Source organism: Nipponia nippon, unplaced genomic scaffold (genome assembly GCF_047370975.1).
Source record: "Nipponia nippon isolate SJK-2023a ecotype South Korea unplaced genomic scaffold, ASM4737097v1 scaffold_31, whole genome shotgun sequence".
Classification (NCBI taxonomy): Eukaryota; Metazoa; Chordata; class Aves; order Pelecaniformes; family Threskiornithidae; genus Nipponia; species Nipponia nippon.
In genome coordinates, this window is record NW_028262349.1 from 2,230,267 (window position 1) to 2,241,046 (window position 10,780).

The 10,780-nt window shown below is 59.9% G+C and overlaps 1 protein-coding gene across 2 annotated transcripts; it reads right to left on the reverse strand.

Annotated features, from left to right (window-relative positions):
* Window positions 1–496: 496 nt before the first annotated feature.
* ARRDC2 (arrestin domain containing 2) lies at window positions 497–10,678 on the reverse strand. 2 transcript variants are annotated; one of them, XM_087768973.1, is made up of 9 exons: window positions 10,182–10,321; window positions 5,551–6,931; window positions 4,234–4,300; window positions 3,929–4,076; window positions 3,504–3,606; window positions 2,951–3,207; window positions 2,455–2,614; window positions 2,018–2,169; window positions 497–1,927 (listed from the first exon to the last, which is right to left on the reverse strand). In XM_087768973.1, the coding sequence occupies exons 2-9, from the start codon at window positions 6,404–6,406 to the stop codon at window positions 1,874–1,876; spliced, it is 1,797 nt and encodes a 598-aa protein (XP_087625099.1). In that variant the 5' UTR covers window positions 6,407–6,931; window positions 10,182–10,321; the 3' UTR covers window positions 497–1,873. The 2 variants fall into 2 exon arrangements, with proteins under 2 accessions (XP_087625099.1, XP_009470155.2); XM_009471880.2 differs by lacking the exon at window positions 5,551–6,931 and having other exon boundaries at window positions 10,182–10,678.
* Window positions 10,679–10,780: the final 102 nt, after the last annotated feature.

Here is a 10,780-nt window from a genome sequence, read left to right on the forward strand (position 1 = left end):
CGGCTCCTCTGTGCCAGTGGGACCTGCCAGGTCCCCACCGGGCTCTCGGGATGGAGGCAGCTCTCTGTCCTCCGGCAGCCCGGGCACAAATAGGAGTGAGCGTGGAAAAATACAACAGGATTGCTCGCAGCCCTGCTAAGCCGGTGACGGGAAAAGGGCCAAACCTGCACAGAGGTGGAGGAGCTGGAGGCACGGCGCATCGCTCAGTGCTCGCCCTGGGAGCCCGACATCTGGGCAGGGGGGCTCCGAGCACAGGGGACCAATCCTACTGGGGAGCAGCACTGGCCGAGTGACCCAGTTAATCCCAGTGCACAGTGGGACTGGGTGCAGGATGGAGCTGGGTGCCCGCAGGGCGATGAAACGAGGGGAGGGAGCACTCCCACTCCGACATCCCAACAGCCACGTGAGCTGTGCAGCTCCGGGCAATGGGAAGCGTGGGCAGAGCCGGTGAGCGAATCCAACAGAAAGAGAGCAACAGGAAAATATCCAGGCAACATCTGGGTTTAAAGAATTTATTTCAAACAAAAATTCTCCAACAAGTCGTCATATAAAAAAGACTAATCAGAGACAAGAGTGGTCGTTATAAAAGTGTTCACAGATACAAAAATCACCTGAACAATCCCGAGCAAGCAGAGCGCGGCCCCAGCACGGAGGCTAAGGCACGCCTGGCTTTGGTTGTGCGCGGGGAAGCGAGCAGCCCCGCGGGCAGGATTGTCTCAGTGAGGGAATGCAAAGGTCCTCAGCACCCAAACTCTGCTCAGGCCATGCCAGAGCGAGCGGGGTCAGCCCCTGGCATGCACACGCAAGCGGTCTTTGCTACAACACCCGGCTCACCGGTTCCCATGCTGGTAAGCGCGTGTTGCTGCTGTGTCCTCACCGCACCGGGGCCACCAACCCCTCTATGGGTGCAGGATCAAACCTGTCCTGAGCAGGACTCCTGGCCCTGAAGGACTCATTTCAATTCCACATCTCCCATCAGCATTTGTGGCTGCCACCAGCCTCAGACCAGGCTTCCTTCTCTTTTCCTTGGCCACCAGGGAGATGCCAGAGCCGCAGCTCCAACACCCCCGGGGTGGTACCGCAGTTTGGGGGCTGGTTTTCAGCCCCATCGTGGGGGAGGCATCAGCACATGGTGCGGGTTTGGTGCTAACACACAGGAACCAGCTTTCCTGTTCTTGGTAAACGGCACCAAAATGCTGCCACAAATGATAAAAATTCATCCCCCAAGTCCTCAGCCCATGGAAGCCTTTACAGTTTCGGTAGATCAGCTCAAACCATTCCCCCTGCAGGCATCACCAGGCTCGTGGCAAAGATTATCAGCAGCGGACGACGTCTCTGCTTCATCTGGCCAGAAAAAGGCCTGTTACTTTCTTAGGGAGCCACAGTCCTGGTGAGCTACTGCAGGAGAAGGGCTGCACCTCCATCACCATGGGACTCAAACCCGAGCACGATTAAAATATTCTCTAGTAATCCTGAGAAATACCTCCAAGCTCCTGTTTTCCATGACAGGAGTTGCCAGAGCATGGCCACTGCAGGCAAGGGGAGAGCAAATATCCCCCCTTTGAACCCCAGAATCCCGGGGCAGTTGTTAACCCTCCGCGTCCTGCCCAACCACACATGGAGCCGCTCCACGCCGCGGAGTCTCACGTGTTCTCCTACCATGCACGAGTCCACAACGCTACGCTTGGTGTCAGTCCGTGGGACAGTCGTGACAACAGGAGTTGAGGGCAGTGAGCAGGGCCGGGGTCTCGGCGCTGCAGGAGCTCTCGTCTCATGGCCGCCGCGTCCCCATTTCCAGACCGAAGTGCTGCGAGGGTGCAAGCTTTCATCCCAAGGGATCGCCACACTGTCAACCGCATCCGATGCTCTTCTCTCAACAGGTCATGCAGCGCGGACGGATGTTGTCTGAAGGAGGGTTTGGATCGATCTGCAAAGCCAAGTTTAGAGTCAAAAACCTCGGCAGCAGGCACATCACAGCCACCTCCAGCAGCCTTCCCAGCCCGAGGGGATTTGTTACCTCCGAATACAGCGGAGGTGGTCTGAAGCGGAACTCCTGGATGTAGGTGAAGAAGGGACCTTCCAGGATGCCGCCGAGTTCGCTGCGGCACGGCGGAGCCAGGCTCTGCTCAGCCTCCGGGCTGGACACGACCGCCGAGTATTCAGGGGGAGCTGAAGAGAGAAGGGAACCATCAGGGAGCAGGAAACACTCTCCATTAATGGGAGACATGCAGGTAAAAGGGCTTGAAATCCACTATTTCCCAAACCCTCCCAGTTCCTGGGGGAAGAAGCCCAGGAGATGCAGCACCACAACCAAAAAATTAAGTAAAAAAGCAAAAGCTGGTCCTGGAGCAAGAGACAAGGTTGAGAACTGGCTCTGACCCTCGCTATCCACAGCAGGGTGACCATGGGGGGTTGCAGCACCCAGACAGATCCTGGGGAGAGGGAGACACTCACCCTCCGGCTGCTCCGGGATGGTGCTCAGCCAGTCCAGGTTGACGCTGTACTGGCTGCTGACGCTGGACGTGCGGCTCCCAAACGGATGCAGCGGGATGGTTCCAATGACAAGCGGTAGTTCAAGGAGCAGCTTGGACGTCCCAGGAATATCCACACAAACCTTCAGAGACAGGAGAGAGCAGAGAAGCTGTTGGTGTTTTCCCAGTCTGGAGGGGCAGGTACCCCCCCAGAGCACTGGCTCAAGCTGGCCCAGAGGGAATTCTTGCAGTGGGATGCAAAGGGAGATGCAAATGCTCCTGCACGAGCCCTTGTGCTGTGCACGAGTGGCAACGGGGAGAGCGGCCACAGCTGCACAGGGCGAACCCAAGGCCTTACACAAATCACCAACCCCAAAATCCCTGCACAAGCCCAAAGCGATGAGCACAGCCCTGGTGAGAAGGGGAAAATGCTTAACACTGAGCTGAGCCGCCTGCAACGCTCCCCGCGAGGTCCTCACCTTCAGGGAGTAGTCCACCTGGATGATGCGGCACTGGAGGATGGACGGACCCACCGGCGGGATCTTCAGCGCCCGCCCGTGCCACACTTCCCGCTTCCCCGCTGCGATGGAGTCACCGACGATGCTGGTCACCACCGACTTCTTCTGCTTCTTGGTGCCCCGAGCGATGAAGGTCTGAGTCTGGATGATGGCCGCCTTGGGCACCACCGCTCGGCTTGTGCAGTTGTCGATCTCAGCAAAGATAGGGATGACCTCACCTACCAAAACAGACACATATGTTGGAGGAGGGGAGATGGAGCCCAGTCCTGCCTCAAGGAATTCCTGCATAGGATCACCGAGGGTTGCTCATGCTATCTGGCACTGCCGGCACAAGGTTTAATCTAGCAGGAGCCTGTCCCGAGGCGGCTGCCCACACCAGGTGCGCACACTAAGGCTCTCGGACTGATTTCGTGCCAGAAGTCAAGAGCCCAGCTCACGGTGACCCCACATCCCCTCCTGCTGGGGTCCACCCCAGGGCCTGCAGAGGTTCACGGGTACCAGCACGTTGTCTCACCTGGGGTGTAGCCTTTTCGGTCAATCTTGGCAGTCACAGAAACCTGGCCACGATTGCAGTACCAGGCACGAGCAAGCTTCTCCTTAGCACCTGCCTGGGGAGCCTGGAGAAAGGGAAATGTTTAAGCTATTTAGCAAGAAAGGATGAAACTCAAAGCAAGCACCTCCCTGGCACCGAGAACCTGCTGAGGAGCATCAGCAACTTCTTAGGTATCTGATGCAAGATGCTGTCGCAATGCACTAAAGTTTCCAAAAACTAAGAGATAGAGATGACCTCTGCCCAGGGCACAAGTTACGGGGGGCAAATATTTCCTCTGGAGATCAGGCCTGCATTGTAATGCCTGAGGGGAGGCAGACACCTTCCCTGTGGGCTTCCCGGGGAAGTTTTGGATGCTGCTGCCCCGAGGCGGAGCCGGGGGAGCTCACCAGCAGTGCCGGCGTGTTGATGTCGATGGGTTCAATCACAGTGAACTCCTTCTTCACCTTCTTCACTGTTGACCAGGGTCTGTGCAGTTTGGCTTTCACCCAGTAGCGCACACTGCCGTGCTTTCCCTCGAAGGAGGTAGCCAGGGTCCTACGTATAAGCAATGAACAATTTAGGAGGGCTTTGGTGAAAAAAAAAATCTCATTTTCAAGGCGCCCTGTGCCCCCCCCAGGACCCGTGTCACAGACCAAGCACCTCCTCTCCCCCTTTGCATTAAGGCAACAAAAAAAAAAAAAAATCAACTTACTCGGGGAGCTGGAAGGTGAAGGGGAACTCGTGCCTTCCTGCCGGCAGGACGGTGATTTCACCATTGTCTGTGGGCACAACAGATTTAAGACGATTATCTCCCTCCTGCAGAACTTCCTCCCTGGGCGAATCGGTGGCAGAGATGTACAGTACACAGCAAAGGAGCAGCACGACGGCACAGGGATATTTCTGCCAGGGTTAAACTGCAGCAGCAGTCACACAGCTGTGACGTGAGAGCTGGGCACGTCCCGCGGGTGCCGGGCACTGCCTGCTTTCCACGTGTCTCCAGGCACGCACAAGCCAGGGGCACCCCCTCGGAGAGCCGGGCAGCTTCCCCGGGTGGGCTCTGCTTCACCCTGCAGCCACCCTGCGAGAGCCCGGCGGTGCCCTCTGGGAGGGTGGCCAGCCCCTTCCCGGGAGCAGCCAAGCCCCCCGTGGCCCCCCGGGTCCTGCCTGCATTGCACAGAGCGGCTGGTGTTGGAAGGGACCTCTGGGGATCACCCACATCCAGGGATTGTCCAACCCCCCTGCTCAAAGCAAGCTCCTGGACCTCCGCAGGAGTCTTCCAACGCTGTTTCCCTGCCAGGGAGCACCCACAGCAAAGGGGGAGTCTTGTGTGGGGCCAGTCCCTAACTGGGGTGCCCTGCAGGGCAGCAGGGTCTGGCTGTGCACCCCAGGACCCCGGGGTGCACTCAGCATTTGAGGCATCTGGAGGGGACCTATGCACCCAGTCCCCAGAGTGCCTGGCCCACAAGGCTTTGCCATGCACCCAGATTTCAGCAGGTTGGGGGGTCTGGGGCACCCAGCAGCCAGGGTGCTTCTGACACCCAGATTTCAGTGGGTTGGGGTGTCATGCACTCAGCAGCTGGGGTGTCCCTGGCACCCAGATTTCAGCAGGTTGGGGTGTCTGGGGCACCCAGCAGCCAGGGTGTCCCTAGCACCCCAATTTCAGCTGGCTGGGGTGTAGCACCCAGCAGCCAGGGTGCCCCAGCACCCCAATTTCAGCAGGTTGGGGTGCCGCACACCCAGCAGCCAGGGTGCCCCAGGCACCCAGATTTCAGGTGGCTGGGGTGTCTGAAGCACCCAGCAGCCAGGGTGCCCCAGCACCCCGATTTCAGCTGGTTGGGGTGCCACACACCCAGCAGCCGGGGTGCCCCAGCACCCCGATTTCAGCTGGCTGGGGTCTCGCACGCCCGGCAGCCAGCGTGCCTCAGGCAGCCCCGTACCCCCGTTATTTCAGCCCCGGGGTCTCCGGGGCGCCCACGCCGCCGCTCTCGGAGCCGCCCCCGGGGTGCCGCCCCGCTTCGGGGTGCCGTACCTGGGGGTGCCAGCAGCGTGTCCCGGTGGTTGAGAAACTCCACCTGGTCGCTGTAGCTCTGCGTGTAGGCGGTGCTGGAGCCGGCGCTGCGGGATTCGGTCCAGTGAACGCGGGCAGCGCCCATCGCCCGCAGCCTCAGGGCTCCCAGCCGCGCCGCCGCCGCCAGCTCCAGCACCACGCGGCCCGACACCGCCTGCCCGGGGCTGAAGGCGGCCGGGCCGTCCCGCTCCGCGCCCTCCAGCACGATCGAGAAGCGTTTGAGGCGATCGAAGATCATGGCGAGGCCCCTTCCCCCGGCACAGCCCCGCTCCCGCCGCCGCCCGTCGCGCTTTAAGTGCCCGGCGCGGCCGGGGGCGGCCCCGGGGGGGCGGGACGGGACGGGACGGGGCGGCCCCGCCGGGCCCTGCAAAACAAGGCAGGGAGCATGTGCGGGCCGGCCCCGCCGCTTCCCGGCTCCCCGGGCCCGCCGGGGGCGGGGGTCGGCCCCGGGGGGTGCGTGTCCCAGCCCAGCGTGGCTCCCCCCGGCTCCTCCGCCACGCCGGTGCCGCACCGAGACATCCCCGTGGGCGGCTGCACCGCGGCGGCCCGCGGGAACGCGTCCGGCGGCGGGGCGGTTCGCAGGGCTGAGCCCTGCACTCGGTACCCCCTTGTCTGCTGCGGGTGTTGCTCGGTGCCCCCCAAAACCCCCCTCCAGCTCCCATCCTGCGGTCCCATCCCATCTCCATCCTTCGCTGGGCACTGGCCAGAATCCCCGTTCCCGGCGGGATCCCTCACTCGGAGCAGCAGCCCCTTCGTTCCAGTTCCCATAGGCGAGGGCCGCGCCGCACGTGGATCCACATCCTTTCCCAGGAGCCATTCCCAGGGGTCGGAACAGGCTGCGACTGGATCTGGGCTCCTTGCACGGCGCGGCCGGGCCAACTGGCGACGAAGGGAAAACTGGTCTGGGACATCGCTTCCCTTATTTCTAAGAAATCAAGAACTGGCTCCCATTCAGCTTGTGCAATTAGAGAGTGAGCAATACATCTTCCCTGCGCTTTTTAACCAGGCGAGGGCTGGTTTTCTACCAGTTCGTACTGGAGTTTGTGTGGTGCCGCTCCAAAACCCAGCGACAAATTACACCTGCATGGGCAGGCACGGCGTGGGGACTCGCTCTGCCGGCAGCATCTGCTGCTGCCGGTGCTCAGCCGGGGTAAAAGCGTGAAAACCGGGAGGTGGTGATTCTCAGTGCGGACATCGCCATTAGCAGCACCCCGAGATGTTGTAGAAGTGAGCAAAAAGGGGTCTACACCCCCCAAAAGGGTTAACGCAGCTTTAGAAACTTCCGCTTTAATCATGATTGTCACGTTTGCAGAGCACCAGAGCTCTCCACCCCGGGCACGGGCTGGGGATAAGACAAAACAGGCATTAAAAATGTTACTCAGCATTTGGCCGCTAAAGTTTTGAGGATTTTCGAGTTGCTCCCAGCCGTGCTGGGCAGGACCTGCTGTGCTGAACTGGGTTGATCTCAGCCACCGAAAATGAGCTGGGCTGAAGCCTTGCAAAGCTTTAGCTGTCTCCAAAGGCTAACTGGAATCGTCTGTCTCCCTCCCCAAGGGAAGGGGGCCGTGTTTTGTTTTATGTGCGCAACCATTTGCTGCCACAAGCAAACATGGATCATAGCAAATGCTGCGCAGGCAGCCTGACAGCAACGGGAAAGGGAAAGAAGGAAGGAAGGCACGTCGCAGCGTGAGTCAACGGGTGATGCCAGCTCTGGGAAGGTGCCTAGTGTCCCCGCTGCGACGCAGGGTGACATTAGAGGCGGCGGGGCTCTCGAGAGGGGCTGGAGGCTCGGCCGGGCCGAGGAGGCTCCATCCTGCGCTTGGCATCTTCCTCCTCCCGCCTGCCGGCACGCTCCCCTCAGCCCGTGACTCAGCCTTCGCCCACGGGATGAGAATCTCGGCAAACCTCCCTCCCGCGCCAGCCGCACAAGATGCCCACGGCTCCCCTCCTCGCCTCCACACGGGGTGGGCAGCCCCTCTCCCACCTCTTTGGGACCCCAGCGCTGGGAGAGGGTCTCTCCTCTCTCCTGGGATCTCCAGGGGCAGGGGCTGTGGGACCACGGCCAGGGGCTTTCCATTCAAGAATGCTCCTGGGTGCCCAAACCCAGCTAAAACCCAGGCCAGGGTCGGTGCAGGCAAGATCTCCAACTCTTCAGCCCCACCTAGAGTCTGGCCAGGCTTAAGCTGGTCCCAACAGGAGGTGACACCCAGCCTGGCTCAGAAGGGGCTTCTCCTTCCCTGACCCGCAGCTGGGACCTGGTGGCTTCTGCCCACTGACCCTGGAGCCACACAAGGGTCCCTGGAACGCCAGAGAGAGGGAGATGCAGCAGGTAAAAAGGCGAGGCAGCAGCTCTACCCTCACCCAGGACGGGGACAAGACGGGGCAACGCGGAGCCTTGCACAAGCGCACGCTCCCAGCTTGAGGAATAAGCTCCGTCCCTGCCGGATTTGCGAGTGTTGCATATGTATGAAGATTAAGGTGCTGATCGAGGGCCACCCCACAACGAACAGGAGCCCTGACATGCTCCTAGCCCACGTGCCGTAACTCTCCTGGATGTCTCCGTGAAAATAAAACGGCTTCTAGATGTTTGCCTCTCACCCGGGCAGGACCTACACCTCTGGGAAGTGCTGCGGGATCCTCGGAGAGAAAAGATCACTGCACAAAAAGCATTTATGCTTCCTCGGGCTCCCTCACATCACCTCATGCGGAAGAGTCCAGGGCCTTCCTTGCCTTGCCTTTGCCCATTACACCCCGATCTTTTCCTCTCCTCCTGCTCCCTATCGAAGACGAGTACACAATATACATTTAATAGCCACGCAGTCCGAACATCCTTCTTTCACCCTTTTTCTTGTCTCACAAGGCAGCACCGCGGTGCCAGCGCTCACCACCCTGCCAGGAAACTGCAGATAAACTCGCAGCTCAGGGGAGAGCAGAAGGGAGGCTCTTATCTCTGCCTGGCTTCCCTCCTCTGCACTGCCTTGTTACCATGACAAAACCTGCATTTTTTAAACACCACGCAGACACAGCTGATCTCATCGAGAAGCAACAAGAAGGGAGCAGTCACAGGGACCTTTGGACGATGGCACGTTTTCAGCAGCCTCTTGCTAGCTGACATCAGGAAGGTCCTCGTGCTGCCAGTGGGGACAGCGGGACGGAGCAGGAGCCAGCGGGATCCGAAGGAAGCGATTTTGGCTGCAGAACAGCACTTCCCTGCAGCCCACAGCCTTCGCTCCCTTAAAACAGTGCTGCGATCACGCGCCCGTGTCTCTCTCACAAAGCAGAAAAGGAATCCACGTGTGGACAGAGGCAATAAAATCCCAGCCCCCAAGTTCTGGCGAGGCTCTGTGCTCCCCAAGGAGCCCAGTTCAACTCTCCCCGTGCGGTAGGCGAGGGCCAGAAACCATCAGCTCCAAGCTACAGGAGTGCGGGGCGCTGGCGAGGCCGAGCGGCTCGTGCAATTCCTCCAGCCCCTGGCCGAGCGCCCTTCTCCAGATGGCTCCAGGGGCTTCTATCGTACACGATCCCAGCAGCAAAACCCAAACATGCTCACAGCAGCTTGTGGCTTCCCTACAGACATTCGCTGCAGGGATACTGGGGAATAAAACTCACCCTGTAACCTTACAGCTAACGCGGCCACCATCAGGGCAAGGGCTTCTCCCATCGCCTTAACTGTAATCGGGACACTTAGCACAGTTGCAGCTGCAAAGGGGCCATCCAACACTGCCAAAGACAGAAACTCCAGAGTAACGCAGGTGTTTGGAGCAGATGGCAAGGTACGGTCATCCAGAAATAGAGAGTATGAGCCTCCAGTGCAGGCCAGAGACAGGAACGCCTCCAGGAAGGCAGCTCACGTCCTCGTTCCATCGCTCCGGTTTCCTCCTGCAACCTCTATGTTTGCCAGCTAGGGCTGGCACGACTTTCTGGGTTGCGCTTGGCCACTGACACAATTACATGCCCTCAGCACGAGTGCAGTCCTATGGCCATCTCCGGGGCCGGGCTGCACATAGCACCATGTCACGGGCAATAACACGGCCATTGGAAGCAGGGAAAGGGGGAGAAAAAGCCACAGAGCCATGACTGTAACACTGTCATCGGCGGGGAGGATAAAAGCCATGCGCTTTCATAAGAAAAGACAGAGTTAGTGAGCAGACGGACAGCTGAGATGTCCCATATCCCTCGGCTCTGGATCATTTCATCCCAACCACACGAAGAACCCAAGCGGCCTGTCCTCTTGCAGGAGATCTAAGCAACGTGCCAGCTGGGCACACAGTCCCAGCATCAGAAAACTGAAAACAAATATTTACTGAACTACTAAGTGCTCTTTCCACACTTGCGAACAGACACTTCTATTTGCGCTTCCCTGTGCAAACAGAACAAAAGCCACAACCCTTTCCTGCTCACCAGCCCCGAGTTTGCAGGCAGCCTCCTAGAAACCAGCAGCAGAGAAACCCTCGGCAAAGGTGAGAAGAGGGTGCCCAAGGGTTGGAAGCACCCAGGAGGGCAGAGGTCCTCGCGCAGGGCATGCCTGCAGCCCAAGGGGATCCCAACCCAATGTCCTGGAGCAGAGAACCACCCCCGTGCCCCAGCCTTACCGGGGATGAGCTGGCAGTGGCGGTACAGGAAGGTCTGGTAGGCTGTGTAGTCATGGTAGATGGTGTTGAGCCCCACGCTGCGGCCCTCGACCCAGTGCACGGTGGCGCGTCCGCAAGCGTACACCTCCAGCACCCGTAGCCGCACCGTGCCGCGTAGCTCCAGCTGCACCCGGCCGTGCAGCAGCTCCCCGCTGCCGTAGGCGCCCCACACTTGCCCGTCCTCCAGCTCCACCGCCAAGCTCCGCACATGCCCCAGGGACTGCATCGCTGCCGGCCCCGCTTATCCGGCAGCTCCAGGAGGCTGATCCCCGCCTGGGCTGAGGCGAGCGGGACAGGCAGCTGCGCAGCCTTCCAGGGAAGGGAGGAAAAAGCAAAGGCCACACCGAGATCCCCTAATTTATCCCTGCCCCTAACCAACCCAACCCTACAGGCCTAATCTTCCCCAGGATTGGACTGAGACCCTGTTTTGCAGTGACACTTCAGCATTGACCTCATGTGCGTGAGGCTGATGCTGTGCCGAGGATGGGGCCCCGGAGACGAGTGACGTGTTTTTAAACTGATTGAGAAATGACGTGACTTCATCTTATCTCTGAGTCACA